The 15,428-nt window shown below is 41.3% G+C and overlaps 2 protein-coding genes and 1 long non-coding RNA gene across 8 annotated transcripts in view; 1 reads left to right on the top strand and 2 right to left on the bottom strand.

Moving 5' to 3' along the window:
* The window catches only part of LOC102474553 (uncharacterized), an 18,805-nt gene extending 7,938 nt beyond the window's left edge, over positions 1-10,867 (top strand). Inside the window, exons 1-3 of one of the 2 annotated variants that reach the window (XR_001370800.2) lie at positions 5,541-5,888; positions 7,528-7,686; positions 10,483-10,867. This is a non-coding gene — a long non-coding RNA (uncharacterized LOC102474553). Of the gene's footprint in view, positions 1-5,540; positions 5,889-7,527; positions 7,687-10,482 lie in introns of those variants that run through there. The other variant, XR_335427.3, reaches the window with a different exon arrangement.
* SKA2 (spindle and kinetochore associated complex subunit 2) overlaps positions 1-15,428 on the bottom strand; it is a 1,094,818-nt gene that overhangs the window by 508,122 nt on the left and 571,268 nt on the right. The gene's annotated exons all lie outside the window — the stretch shown is intronic.
* Positions 5,245-15,428, bottom strand: part of TEX14 (testis expressed 14, intercellular bridge forming factor) — a 112,291-nt gene continuing 102,107 nt past the window's right edge. For all 5 annotated transcript variants that reach the window (XM_027774233.1, XM_027774235.1, XM_027774234.1 and 2 more), the window contains 4 exons: positions 11,692-11,784; positions 8,564-8,667; positions 5,955-6,006; positions 5,245-5,530 (listed from right to left, as the gene is read on the bottom strand). In XM_027774233.1, coding sequence (XP_027630034.1) covers positions 5,494-5,530; positions 5,955-6,006; positions 8,564-8,667; positions 11,692-11,784 — 286 coding nt within the window. In that variant the 3' untranslated portion in view covers positions 5,245-5,493. The remainder of the gene's footprint in view (positions 5,531-5,954; positions 6,007-8,563; positions 8,668-11,691; positions 11,785-15,428) is intronic.

The raw sequence follows: 15,428 nt of genomic DNA, 5'->3' as shown, positions 1-15,428 counted from the left end.
TTGACCAGAGAGAGTGAGAGAGATAGAGAGAGAGAGAGAGAGAAAGTGAGAAAGCAAGCCACCAGATCTAGGACTCAAACCACAGTTAGCTCTGTGAGAATCCAGCACCCTTAATCACCATGCCACCTGCTGGGCCCCACCAACATGACTATTTTTAATAAGCATCTTTCCAGACCTCTTTCTATTAATTTATGACGTGTAGATATTTATTAATTTACATAGGGTCCTTTTATACCTGCGATACTACTATACTAGTATTATTCCATAATACTAGTATACATCTTTCTGTATCAATTAATCTATTACCTATGATATAATTTCTGATTAATCTACTATGGTTGTTCCATATTTTTGTTGTTGTTGTTGTTTCCTGTTAAGGCATATGTGCTCAGCAGAGAGAGAAAAAGAGAAAGTGAGAAATCACCCCCCAAGAGGGATGGCCATGCTTCAATCTCTTCTTTTCCAATCTCCTCTGAGTATTTTGGTCATGCACGCACATGAGCCTGGTGTGATTTTCAAGTTACTGGATCCATGACTGAAACCAGAGAGTTGGTTTATCATTATTTTTAATTTGACCAGAGACAGATAGAGAGGAAAAGTAATAAAGCAAGCTGCCAGGTCTGGGACTCAAACTCCTAAAATTGTGCCGTCAATTATGTGGGATCCAGTACCTCAACCCCCAAGCCACTCTGGCCCAGTTCCATAATTTTTAAATCTGTCCTTTATTGCTAGACATTTAGGTTGTTTCTAATCTTTCAATATTATCAACAATATTGCAATAAACATCCTTTTAAGTAAATACATCTTTTTATACAGCCCAATTTTCTCTTTAGGGAAATAGTTCTCAATCTTCCTGAACATTAGAATCACTTGGAGAGCTTTTAAACGCTCATGCCAGCTCAGATGAAATAAATGGGATAATCTGGAGGCAAGGCACAAGATGGTTCTAATGTGCAATGAACGCTAAGAAGCACTGGTTTAGTATAAAGTCTTCTAAATCCTCTCCATTCAAATTGTGATCCACAGGCCAAGTAGCAGCAGTACCACCCAGGAACTTATTAGGAATGCAGAAACTTGAGACCCCTACTCAACCAGAATCTATATTTTAACAAAAGCTCCAAGAGATTCATACATATAAAATAAACTTGTGAAGTATTGGTCTCAGTAGAAGTTCTGGATTGGGGCTGGCAGATGATGCAGTACTTAAATCACTGGGCTCTCACATGGTTAACCATAGTTTGAGTTCTTGACCTGACAGCTATAGCTTTCTCACTTTCCTACCCTCTTTCTCTCTGTCTCTATCTGGTCAAATTAAATAATAATAATAATAATAATAAAATTAAAACAATTCATTTAAAAAATTTTAAAAGGTTCTAGATCAAAAACATTCATTTAAAATATTTATGGACAAACATCCTTTCAGATAAGTGGTACCAATTTATACTTCCAACACAGTGAATAAAGATGTCTGTTCTCTGTACTCTACCCAACCATAGATATTACCAATATTCTTCTGCTTTGCAGTCAGTTAGGTGAAAAACAATATCCTGGGGGGGGGGGAGTATTATGGTTTTTGTTTGCTTTTTTGTCAAAGGGCACATGTGCATGCCAGAGAAAGATAGAAGAGACAGAGAGAAGAAAGAAAACATCCCCTCATTGGGGTCTGATCATGCTGCAATCCCTTTCCCCTCTTTCTCCATCTTGTTGGGATTATGGGCACACACACATATGTGCCCTGAGGGCTTTTCAAGCTGCCAGGGGCTAAGATTCAAACCTTAGTCAACTGTACAGGATCTAGCTCCCTTAATCAATCACTAAGCAATGGGGTTGGTCTAGTCCTTACATTTTTATGTATGTTGGTTTTATCTCATCAATTAAAATAAGTTTTTTGAGAGGAGGACTGTGAATTGCAAGTTTCTGTATCCCCCAAAATTTCTTACACATGGGATTATTTGTAAACTATCGGGTTGTTGGAAAAGTCATGATGCGTTTTTGCATAGAAAAACACAGAAAAATATGCACGACTTTTCTGACAACTGAATAACTTATTTTCCGGTGATTTTCCTCTGAATACAAGGGCAAGCAACTGTTTGCTTGCTGTAAAATGATCAAACAGATTTGTACCTTTCCATTTTATCTGTGTAAGGTAAAATTTCTGGGAGCTAAGAAGTATGAATATGATCATCCACAATAGAAAGTATTCAGTTTTCACCGACAACAGACTTGACACTCACAAGAAAGAATACAATGCAGGACCAGCAGTTAGAGTAATGGCTATGTCGCTGGACTCCCATGTAGTCGACCGCGGTCCGTGTCCTGGACCCAGTGGCTTAAAACTCACGCTGGGCACATGTGCATGCGTGCCCAAGATCCCAAGAGGAGAATGGAGAAGGGATTGTGGCGTAGCTGTCCCCCCTGGGGGGTGATTTCTCACTTTCTGTCTCTCTGTCTCTCTCTGTCTTTCTGGCGAGCGCACGCGCCCTATAGCAACAAACAAACAAACAAACAAAACAAAACAAACAAACAAACAAAAAACTCAAAAAAAAAAAAAAAAAAGAAGGTTTTCAGGACCAGCATATGGAATAATGGTTACATTGCTGAGCTCCCACATGGTTGACTGTGGTTCAAGTCCTGGAACCAGTGGCTTGAAACTCAGGAGCGTGTGCATGCATGCCCAAAATCCCAAGAGGAAAATGAAGGAGAAGCGATTGAGGGGTGGCCACATCCACCGGGGGGGTGATTTCTCCCTTTCTATCTCTGTTTCTCTGACAAGTGCACGCAACCTATAGCACAAATCTCTCTTTTAAAAAAAAATGTTCTTATAACCTTGAGGCTCTAGCCAGCTAGAGGCATGGTGGCTAATGCAGTTGGATCCCACATGGCTGACTGCGCAGTTCAAGTTGATACCTAAAGCCTGAAAAACACACCAAGTGCATGTGCTCAAAATCCCAAGAGGAAAATGAAGGAAAAGGGATTGAGGCATGGCCATTGTCCCAGCGAGTGCACATACCCTATAGCAAACAAACAAACAAACAAATCCAGGCTACATACACATATGCATGTGGCCCACCATCACACCACACAAAAAAGTGAATTAGAGAAAAAGTGCTCTTCATCTTACTATACTTTCACAATGTAAGGTGCATGATCCAAAATATTCAGGTATGATGTCTGTTCAACATAAAGAGTTCAAAATAAAAAATATCCTAGTTGGGGACCAGCAGTTAGCGTAATGGCTATGTCGCTGGACTCCCACATAGTCGACTGCAGTTCAAGTCCCGGACCCGGTGGCTTAAACTCATGCTGGGCGCGTGTGCGTGTGTGCCCAAGATCCCAAGAGGAGAATGGAGGAGAAGGGATTGTGGTGTGGCCATCCCCCCTGGGGGGTGATTTCTCGCTTTCTATCTCTGTCTCTCTCTGTCTGTCTGGCACCCTATAGCAAACTAAATAAATAAATAAAAAATAAAAAACAACCTCTCCAAAAAAAAAAAATCCTAGTTGTATGTCCCTAGTCAACATACACCAAATATCAGTACTCTATGGCAGAAACTGAAAGACTGGGAAGATATAAAAGCATGGAGGACAACTGTGGCTACTGTAGACAGTGTGGGAGGAGGGTGGAAAAATGGGAAGGGTGAGAGGAAGGGAATTAAGAGGAAAAAGAGGGACCAGCAGTTGGAGTAATGGCTATGTTGCTGGACTCCCATGTAGTCGACCGCGGTTCAAGTGTTGGACCCAGTAGTTTAAACTCACACCAGGTGCGTATGCGTGTGTGCCCAAGATCCCAAGAGGAGAATGGAGGAAAAGGGATTGCGCTGTGGCCATCCCCCCTGGGGGGTGATTTCTCACTTTCTGTCTGTCTCTGTCTTTCTGGCAAGTGCACACACCCTATAGCAAAAACCTCTTTAAAAAAAAAAAAAAAAAAAGAGAGGTAAAAGAAGCAAAACATTATTTAAGAAACACAAAAAAAATTATAAAAAATAAAGAAAAACAGATGAAGAAGTTCTAGAGATTCAATGTAAATAATTGTGCCTACAGATAAAATACTGTATTATACATTTAAAAACCTGTTAAGAGGGTAAATCCATGTTAAGTGTTATTACTGTAATAAAATAAAATTTTATGGGGTCAGTAGGTGGCATAGTGCTTGAGGTACTGTACTCCCACGTGGCAGATCAGAGTTCAAGTCCCAGATCTATTGGTGTGCTTTCTCACTTTCTCTCTCTCTCTGTCTCTTTAGTGTGTGCACATACTCTACGGCAAATTAAAATAATAACAGACCCAGCAGGTCGTGTGGTAGTTGGAGCATTGGGCACCCACATGGCCGATCATGGTTCAATCCCCGGACCTGATGCTTTGCTTTCTCACTTACCCTTTCTCTCTCAAATTTTTAAAATAATAAATTAAATAATAATAATAATAAATAAAACAAATAATTCTTAAATAATACTGATGATACATAAAAAGAAAAAAATCCTAGAATTGTACTTATACTTTCATTGAGTAAGCAGATTTTAGCTGGAATAGAATATTACAATCCTGGTCAAGTGAACAAGTAGTATTTCTGCCATAAAACAGGGATGACTGAGGGCCAGCAGGTAGTGTGGTGGTTAAGGTGCTGAACTCCCACAGGGCTGACCATGGTTTGAGTCCAGGATCTGGGGGGTTGCTTTCTCACTTTCCCTCTCTCTCTCTCTGATGAGCACATGTGCCCTGTAGCAAATTGAAAAATAATAACAATAAATGAAATGAAATAAATATTTTTTAAATGGTAACCAGTACATCAATATATTTATGATTGGTGGTAGCAGGAGCTACCTATTTGTCAAACTTTATAACAGAAATTGAAACCTCGGACCCAGCAGGTGGCCTGGTGGTTAAGGCACTGGACTCCCACATGGTCGACCACAGTTCAAGTCCCAGGTCTGGCAGCTTGCTTTCTCACTTCTCCTCTCTCTCTTTCTGTTTCTCTGTGGTGATCACATGTGCCTTATAGCAAACTTGAAAATAATAATAATAATAATAAATTAAAATAAAATAAGAAATAATAATAAATAAAATAAAAAGAAATTAAACCTCTTTGGGAAGCTGTTCCTCTCAACTGACTCCCAATAACTTGAAAACACAGAAATATATCTTACACAGCAGAAATCTAACTGTTAAAAAATAAACATTTTATTATTTAACATGAATTAAAGTTCTTGAAAATTTACATCAACAAAACCTAAAACCATTCTAGTCACAGTAAGAAATTTTTATAATCAAAACTACTTTTCACTTTTCAGAAATCTGACTGAAAACACATAGTTAAATATGCTGCCAACAGACAGGGTCAAACTATCTCCTGTGGCAGCTGAACAAAACGTGAGTTATGGAACTGGAACTGCTGCCTGAAGGAGATGAGAGGGCAACTGAAGGAGATGAGAGAAGAAAGGCCCTCACAACCCGGATGTTCGAACTCAGGCCAAGGGTCCATCTATGATCCAGTTCCAGTCAGTCTGACAAGTCACTCTGATCCAACACAATTATCCTGTGCCCGTGTTTGTTAAGAAACAAAAAAAGGGAGTTTTGAGTTAGTGTGTATGTTTTTAAAAGACACAAACAACATCATCTTATTCAATGGAATCCAAGGGAAACAGAGTTTGGTCTTTATAATCAAAGAAGATCATGATCCATAGTATCAGGAAAATGCAAGATGACCACAAAGCAACTGAGCAACATCTTCTGTATTCCTTATATATCAAAACTCTTCTCGTGCTGACTCTACCACTTACTTAATCAAAGTTGGCATTAATATCACCTATGATAACAATAAGCATTGACATGCTAAATCTGAAACAACTTTTTCTGAATTCAAGTCTTGGTCGCTCATATTTATTTAGACACTGGTAAATGTTTTAAGTTTGTTTCTGTTGTCTATAGTAAACTTTGACGTACAAACAATATCCCATTACCTGGATGGTTCAGACCAACCCAGTCGCTTCCAAAAACAGGGTTTTAGTTCATCTGGGTAAAAAATGAGAGAAAGAATAAAACAGCCTTATAATTATTATTTTGCTATAGGGTACATGCACTTGCCAGAGAGAGATGAGAGGCAGGAAAGTGAGAAATCAAACCCCAGAGGTGATGGCCATGCCACAGTCCCTTCTCCTCCACTTTCCTCTCAGGATTTTAGGCACACATATCCAGAGTGATTTTTAAGCTGCCAGGTCTGGGACTCGAACCACAAAGTTGGCTCTGTGGGATCCAGCATGTTAATCACCACATCACTTGTTGACTCACCTGTTTATTTTGTAGGTCAAGGGGTACCAGAATTCAGAATTCACATTTAGGGGCCAGCAGGTGGCAATGTGGATAAGGTGCTGGACTCTCACATGACCAACTGAGGTTTGAGTCCTGGACCTGACGGCTTGCTTTTTCACTTTCTCTCTCTCTCTCTCTCTCTCTCTGGTGAGCACATATGCCCTATAGCACATTTAAAATAATAACAATAAAAAGTAAATAAATCATTCTTTTAAAAAAAAAAAACCTCATTTTTTTTTTAAAAGCAAATTCATGTTTGGTAGACTTTTACCTACAACCATTTGTTTTACTTTACAAAAGTAAAATCTTTTCTTTTTTAATAATTATTTTATTTATCATTATAATTTTTAAATTGACCAGAAAAGACACAGAGAGAGAAAAAAAGCCACCAGGTCCAGGATTTGAACCATGGTCAGCCATGTGGGAGTCCAACACCTTTAACCACCATGCCACCTGCTGACCCCCAAAAGTAAAATATTTCTAAAAACATATTAATGGATTTCTCCTGCTAACTAACATTCCACAAGTCTCTGCCCTAGCAATGGACACTAATGACACTAATTCACAAGGTCTCTGCATTAATTTCTCAGTGAATTTAGTACTAGTTAAGTGCCCGTATACTCTAGACCCTGTTACCAGTTCGGGTTCTGGAGCAAAAAGAGTGTACCCATGACTAGGTTCAAACAGACTCCATAATGGAGTAACGATATACAGAGTATGTACAGGTAGATAGGCCCAGGCATCCAATGACTAGCAGCAGTAGGAAGCCTAAGTCTGAAGGGACTGAGGGGTGAGAACTGGGGCACAGTACTGGGAGCCTGTGAGAGCTGGAACTGCGAAGGACTAGCTGCTTATGGAAGCTCTGCTTGTGGAGGGACAGCACTTCTTCCAGATACAAGGTGCCAAAGTAGGCAAGGAGGGGAAGTAATACCCCAACTTCTCTCCTACCCTCTGACATTCTACCAGGGTCTCCTACTGGTATAGGATGCCCAGGTGATGCTGTCTACTAGGGTCAGCATCTTGTGGCACAAAAGCAGGGCAGAAAGAGAAGGGACTGAGGAAGGGGTGTAAAGGATACCAGATTACCTAAAATAGGGATGCCCAAGTCCTTCCCCCATATTAAGAACCAGGCCACATAGTGGGAGGTGAGTGAGTGAAGCTTCATATGTATTTACAGCTGCTCCCCATTGCTTGCCTAACCACCTAAATTCTGCCTCATAACAGATCAATGTCAGCATTACATCCTCATAGAAGTGTGACCCCTACCATGAACTGCACATGTGAGGGATCTAGGCTGTGTGGTCCTTATGAATAGAATGCCTGATGACCTGAGGTGGAGCTGGTGATGCTAGCACTGGGAGCAGCTGCAAATAATGCATTATGGTGAGTTGTATAACTATTTCATTACATATTACAATGTAATAATAACAGAAATAAAGTGCACAATAAATGTAATGTGTTTGGGACCAGCAGGTGGCGTGGTGGTTAGGGTGCTGGATTCCCACATGCCCGCAGCTTGAGTCCCGGACCTGGTGGCTTGCTTTCTCACTTTCCCTTTCTCTCTGTCTTGGTCTGATCAAATTTAAAAAATAATAATAATAGCCAATAAAATGAAATAAATAATTCTTTAAAAAAATGTAATGTGTTTGAATCATCCTGAAACCAACCCCCACACTCCAGTCTATGCAAAAATTGTCTTCCATGGAACTAGTCCCTGGTGCCAGAAAGGTTGGGGACTATTGATTTAAAGATTAAATATCTCTAATTTCCTAAGCAGGAGGAACCTAAATCTAGGAGAATATCATTTGTAAGTGGCATATCAGAAGCCTTAGAGTTCTACCAAAGTAGTTTTGAAATTAAGGTTAATTTATAACTTTCACATTACTTGTAGACTCTATTTAAATTCCATAAAATATAGTTTCTTACTAGGTTCTGCAACATTTGTGTGAGCTTAATTTAAAAGACGTTTGAAGACATGAGATAATTAGAAGCAAAACATCTCTCCAGACAATGTGCAAGAGAATAATGAGACTGGCTAAAGGCTTACTTCAGGAGTGGAGCTCGATGTTGTTATTGTCTTATAATGAAACTGATTGGCAATCGACAGAAAGCCCGGGCTGAAGTGCAGGGGAAAATGATCAAAAGTAGGAAGATTATGAATCTGGGAAATATTATGCATCTGGGAAACTTCTAAATAGCATTTTTGCTCATCAAAGTCCAAGGAGTGCAGACCGCATTATAAACAACCATTCACTCATACCTTCGGTACTTCCTAAAAAGCTTTCTGATTTCCTTTCTGGCTTGATGCTTTCTTCCCCTTTTCTCTTCTTTTCATCAGCTTTTTGATCCTTGACATTTGTCTCCCTTTAAAAAAAATATTTTAGGTGTCAACTCATATGCATACTAGCCAAGGAAAGAGGATTGCACTCCAAAGAAAATGTGCAATAGCTGGTATGGACAAAGGGTTCTCGATCAGCCAGGCATTGGTTTACAGGCTATGATACTTCAATATATTAATTCTCACAACAACTATAAGAGGTTGTTACCTCTTCCATCCCTCTTAAGTAATGAGGAAATGGGGCACAGAGAAATGAATCACATACCAAGTCCTAGAGCTGAGATCTGACCCAGGCATCCTGCCTCAGGCTCAGCTTTAACCACCTGGCAATATTGTCTCGAAGAGGAAAAAAAAAGTACTTATGTTGGTATCCTTTTCAAAAGCACTATTTATTTTATTACCTTATCTCTACTTCCTGAAACCCTCCAAAATGAAATATCTAAGTAATCTAAGTATTTCACAATTTAAGATCTCACTTGTCAAACCGTTATGCAGAAACCATCACCCAAACTCAACTATAAACTCGAAGACAGAAACGTGTCCCTCTTTGTGGCTCCACCCCTAGCACAGTTCTTGCCTCACCATCAGTGCTCAATAGATTCTGGCTAAAGCAAAATAACACTGTTTGGGGATTATTCTTCTGTTTTCATTTGGTGGATAGTCAAAATTTAAAAAAGAAAAAAAAGGGGGAATCAGCAGTTAGCGTAATGGCTATGTCGCTGGATTCCCACGTGGTGGACCGCGGTTCGCGTCCCGGACCCGGTGGCTTAAAACTCACGCCGGGCGCGTGTGCGTGCATGCCCAAGATCCCGAGAGGAGACTGGAGGAGAAGGGATTGCAGCGTGACCATCCCCCCTGGGGGGTGATTTCTCGCTTTCTGTCTCTATGTCTCTCTCTGTCTGTCTGGCGAGCGCCCGCTCCCTATAGCGAAAATCTCTCAAAAAAAAAAAAAAAAAAAAAAAAAAAAAAAAAAAAAAAAAAAAAAAAAAAAAAAAAAAAAAAAAGACAAAAAGGAATATGAGAGAGATAATAAATTTAGCTAGGGTGAAAAAGGGTTTTCTCTCCTAATCTCTCACCAATAATAGAATCACAGTCTCAAGAGCTGGGAGAAGAGGGGTAGGCAGGTGGCAGTGGTGGTTAAGGGCATCGGTCTCCACATGGCCGACCACGGTTTGAGTCCCAGACCTGGCTGCATGTTTTCTCACTTTCTTTCCCTCTCCCTCACTCTGTCCCTCTCTGGTCAAATTTAAATAAACAAAGTTAAATCAAAAATAATAATTCTTTAAAAAATACAGAGCTGGAGAAGGGAGCCAGCAGATAGTGTAATGTTTGTCAGTGGACTCCCATGTAGTTGACCATGGTTTGAGTCACAGACCTGGAGGCTTAAATTCATGCTGGGCATGTGTGTGTGTGTGTGTGTATGCGCATGTGCGTGCACGTGCGTGCCCAAGATTCCAAGAGGAGGATGGAGGAAAAGGGATTGCAGTGTGGCCTTCCCCTGGGGGGTGATTTCTCACTGCCTGTCTATCTGGTAAGTACACATGCCTTATAGTAAAAAAAAAAAAAAACAAAAAAAAACTCTCTAAAGAAAAAAAGAGTTGGAGAAGGTCTTTGGGTTTGTGTCTACCTCTGTCCAAATGTCCAAGACCAAAGAGTCATCTGGCCTCTACTGGAGGAGCAGTAGCTGCTATTAAAGTACGTGTAAAGGCAGCTGTTCCCCCACCAGATAGCTGTGGTTATTAGAAAGTTTGTGCTTTCCTGAATTAAGATACTCTAATTACTAGTCACTAGCTCTGTCCTTTGGGGCCTGGGAAAGCAAGCTGACTCCCTTCACTTTACAGTATTTCAGGTATTCGAAGGCAGCTATCGAATTCTCCACCCATCTGCTCTTTTCAGGCTCAGCCTCCCCAGCTCCATCAGCTGTTCTCATGTGACATAGTTTCCAGACCTCTGACTTCTGTGGCCACCCTCCTCCGCTTGTTCATATGTCTTTTAAAATGTGACACCCAGAAAGAGCCCTCTATTGTGTCCTTGGAGTGCTCTAGGCAGCACACTACCTGCCTCGCGTATTACCTTCATTTGGAAAGTACATTTCTGTCTATCCAGCATTAAAGCTGCACTGATCTTTTCAGCAACTGCTTCGGACTGAGGTCTCACAGTGTTGTCCGTGCTTTCTTCAAGAAAAATTTCTTAAATTCTTACCATTTTTCAAAATACATGTTAAATGTCTGACATACAAAAATAAGACATACCTCCTGCCCTCAGTGAAGTTTTATTCCTGCCCTCAATGAAATTATACTGAGTTGGAGCTTCTAATCAAAAACTCTCCAATCAGGGAACCAGCAGATGGTGTAATGGTTACTACCATGTAATCAACTGGGATTCGAGTCCCAGACCTGGCAGACTCAATCTCATGCTGGGTACGTGTGCATGTGTGCCCAAAATCCCAGGAGGAGAATGAAAGAGAAGGGACTGCAGCATGGCCATCCCAAGAAGGATTTCTCATTTTCTCTCTCTCTCTGTTGCTCTCTGTTTTTCCAGTGAGCACACATACCCTATAACAAAAATCTCTCCAGGAAAAAAAAAAATCCCAATGGGGCCAGGTTGCCTGTATTCTACAAGAATGCTTTGGGATGTAAAACTTTTTGATCTCTTACCTTTATCCTTTAGAGAAGGTACCATGTCAAGACCATTACCATTTTGAATTCTCAGTCCATCATCCATCACATGAGCATTCATTCCTAGACTGGTGTTATCTAGGAATTTGATACTTCCTGATTTAATTCAATGACATGAAAATGCTGAAGGTGGCAGAGCCAACACACAGCAATCTAAGACTTCTCATCTTATTCCGATACCCATCTGCTAATCAATATCTCGAGCAGTGTGAGTGTTTCGAGGACCAGAAGCAAATGGAGAATGCAGACGGAGTCAGGGCTGGCTTATCTACAGTGTCATGCCATCACCAGATGTGCATTCTCCAAGGAGTCTAAGATCTAGCCCCACTTCCAGAAAAAGAAGAACATGATCCCCTCATGGGGAAAAACCACCTTGCAGAGCCCTTGGCGAGGTCCTGGAGCTCCAACCTCTCCTCAGGCAGCTGCAGCCATCTTTCCAGGTCCTCATCGAGAGTAGAATGAGCTCTGTCCAAGGGCAAGTGAAGAGAATGGAAACAGTCATTTCTCCTCTTCCTTGACAAGGAAGCAAAACACGTTAGAATGAGGAGGGATTGTAAAATCTGTGCTTTCACTATATACATAAGAAAATGAGAGTGCACTGAGATTGTGTACACCAAAACAGTCTTTTAGACTCTTGACAAAAAGCCGTCAGACCCATGAGATCACTCCCTCCAAAAGTCCAATGCTAGACTCTGTCTCAATTCTAGGTCATTAAGTCAGTTTCTATCTGATGCTATTACTGTACATACTTTTCTACATTTTTTTAAAATAAAAGTATTATTTTCTTTATTCATTATAGAGCACAAGCGTGTGCATATGAGAGACAAAGAGGAGTACCCTCTACAGGGTCTGACCATGCTATGATCCCCTTCCTGCTTTTAGCCAGTTGTATTTTGAGTACTCCCACACATGCCAGTACCATGCATTTTTAAGCAGACCATGCCAGAAATTCAAACTGTGATCACTATGTGGTTCCCAGTCCTACAGTCCAACCTAGTACGCTACTCCCTGTGTCACAATGGCTAGGCCATCCTATACATTTTTCTGACTAAGAATTACCTCTGAAGCTAGAAGATACAGAGTGGTTTGTTGTTGTTTTAGAGAGATTTTTGCTATCGGTCCTGTGCGCTCACTGGAGAGACAGAGGAACAGAAAGAGAGAAATCACCCCTCGGGGAATGGCCATGCCACAATCCCTTCTCCATTCTCCTCTCAGAATTTTGGGCATGCATGCACATGTGCCCAGCATGAGTTTTAAGTTGCCAGGTCTGGGACTCGAACCGCGGTCAACTACGTGGGAGTCCAGCGACGTAACCAAGACTGAGAGTTCATAGCACTGAAATGACTGAGAATCCAAAGAGCATCTATCTGTCGCCAGTACTTTGGAAAAGAAGAGACAATTAACAGTAGGTAACTTTTGATCATGTGCAAAAAACTTTACGTTTATCCAACCAAATACTACTTGGCCTTCTTGAGCAACGCTTCTAGTGTCTTAAAAAATGGTGCAGATTTTTTTAAGAATTAATTTCATTTATTTTTATTATTTTTTAAATTTGACCAGAGAGACAGAGGGAGAGAGAAAGCAAGCCTCCAGGTCCAGGACTTGAACGGTGGTCAGCCATGTGGGAGTCCAGCATCCCAATCAGTGCCACCTGCCAGCCCCATGGTGCAGATTTTTACTGAAGGTGTTTTGAGGAGATGAAAGGAAGAGAGAAATCACCCCTCGGGGAATGGCCATGCCACAATCCCTTCTCCATTCTCCTCTCAGAATTTTGGGCATGCATGCACATGTGCCCAGCATGAGTTTTAAGTTGCCAGGTCTGGGACTCGAACCGCGGTCAACTACGTGGGAGTCCAGCGACGTAACCAAGACTGAGAGTTCATAGCACTGAAATGACTGAGAATCCAAAGAGCATCTATCTGTCGCCAGTACTTTGGAAAAGAAGAGACAATTAACAGTAGGTAACTTTTGATCATGTGCAAAAAACTTTACGTTTATCCAACCAAATACTACTTGGCCTTCTTGAGCAACGCTTCTAGTGTCTTAAAAAATGGTGCAGATTTTTTTAAGAATTAATTTCATTTATTTTTATTATTTTTTAAATTTGACCAGAGAGACAGAGGGAGAGAGAAAGCAAGCCTCCAGGTCCAGGACTTGAACGGTGGTCAGCCATGTGGGAGTCCAGCATCCCAATCAGTGCCACCTGCCAGCCCCATGGTGCAGATTTTTACTGAAGGTGTTTTGAGGAGATGAAAGGATGGAATTACAGCACACAATACAGACAAAAAGTTTCTTTTTTTTCTTTCTTTTTTTTTTGAGAGGTTTTTTGCTATAGGGTGTGTGAGCTCGCCGGAAAGACAGAGAGAGACAGACAGACAGAAAACGAGAAATCACCCCCCAGAGGGGATGGCCACTACGCAATCCCTTCTCCTCCATTCTCCTCTCGGGATCTTGGGCATGCACGCACATGAGCCTGGCGTGAATTTAAGCCACCAGGTCTGGGACTAGAACTGTGGTCAACTACATGGGAGTCCAGCGACATAGCCATTATGCTAGCTGTTGGTCCTTTCTTTTTTTTTTTCAAGAGAGAGATTTTTGCTATAGGGCCTGTGCACTTGTCAGAGAGACAGAGAGAAAGTGAGAAATCACCTGCCAGGGGGATGCCCATACCACAATCCCTTCTTCTCCATTCTCTCTGGATTTTGGGCATGCATGCACACATGCCTGCCATGAGTTTTAAGCCACCAGGTCTGGGACTCAAACTAACAGTTGACTACATGGGAGTTCAGTGATGTAACTGTGATGCCATCTGCTGGTCCCAAGACAAAAGGTTTCTAAAACTTCTCTTAAAATTTTTTTAGGGATCTGGCAGGTGGCATGGTGGTGAAGGTGGCCAGACCCCCACATGGCTGACCATGGTTTGAGTCCTGGACCTGGCAGCTTGCTTTCTCATTTTTTTTCTCTCTCTCTGTCTCTCTATGGTCAACTTCAATAAAATAAAATAATGACAATGAATAAAATAAATTAAATAATTCTTAAAAAATCGTTTTTACGGGGGCTGGAAGGTGGCACGGAGGTTGAGGACGCTGGATTCCCATATGGCTGGCTGCAGTTCAAGTCCCGTACCTGGTGGCTTGCTTCTTGCTTTCCCTTTCTCTCTCTCTGTCTCTGGTTAAGTTAAAAAATAATAACAAATGGAATTAAATAAATAAATAATTCTTTTAAAAATATATCCAATAAAATAAATAAATAAATCAGTTTAGTTAGGGTTGGGAGCCAGCAGGTGGTGTGGGGTTGAGGCACTGAATTCACATGTGACTGGCTATGATTCAAGTCCTCGACCCGGCAGCTTGAGAATCATACCAGGCACATATGCATGCATGCCCCAAATCCCAAGAGAACAGAGGAGAAGGGACTGCAGTGTGGCCATTCTCCTGGGCGGGTGATTTCTCACTTTCCTTCTCTTTCTGTTTCTCTCCAGGAAGTGCATGTGTCCTATGGCAAAATATATATATATATATAAAAATATAATTTGTTAGGCTAGCCCCATAGTACAGCAGTTGAACTGTGTGCATGGGGAACTCAATCCTGCATGACTAACCATAGTTTGAATCCTGGCCCTGGAAGCTTGAAAAACGCTCTAGGTGCTTGAGTGACTGAGTACATGATCCTGACAGGATAGAAAAATGAACGAAAAAGGACTGTGGTGTGGCCAGGCCTCGCTGAGGGGTAGTTTCTCTTTCCTTAGAGGATATATACACCCTGGCAATTAAAAAAGAATTGTCTTCCCCTATTTGCCTTGTTGTTTCCTATGTCTCCCCCCCAAAACCCTCTTAGCACTTTCCTCTCAAGTCACAGGGTTCTAGTCTCCTCCTCTATTTCCCAGATCCCTCCTTTCCAGCTCTCTCTTCCCTTCTTTATGGAAAATAACAGCCCTTTAAGAGTGTGATACTGGATTTACTACCCCAAAGTTATTTATGACACTCTCCTCCCTTATCATGTTCTTGTACAGCAAACAGAGAGATAAAAACTCCATTTCTCGTCTCCCTCATATCTGAGCATGGTCATGCCTCACAGTTTGGCCAATGACATGTAAGTGGACCCTTCCT

Source organism: Tupaia chinensis, unplaced genomic scaffold (genome assembly GCF_000334495.1).
Source record: "Tupaia chinensis unplaced genomic scaffold, TupChi_1.0 Scaffold000416_1, whole genome shotgun sequence".
NCBI classification, from domain to species: domain Eukaryota; kingdom Metazoa; phylum Chordata; class Mammalia; order Scandentia; family Tupaiidae; genus Tupaia; species Tupaia belangeri.
This window is presented reverse-complemented; position numbering and strand designations above follow the sequence as displayed.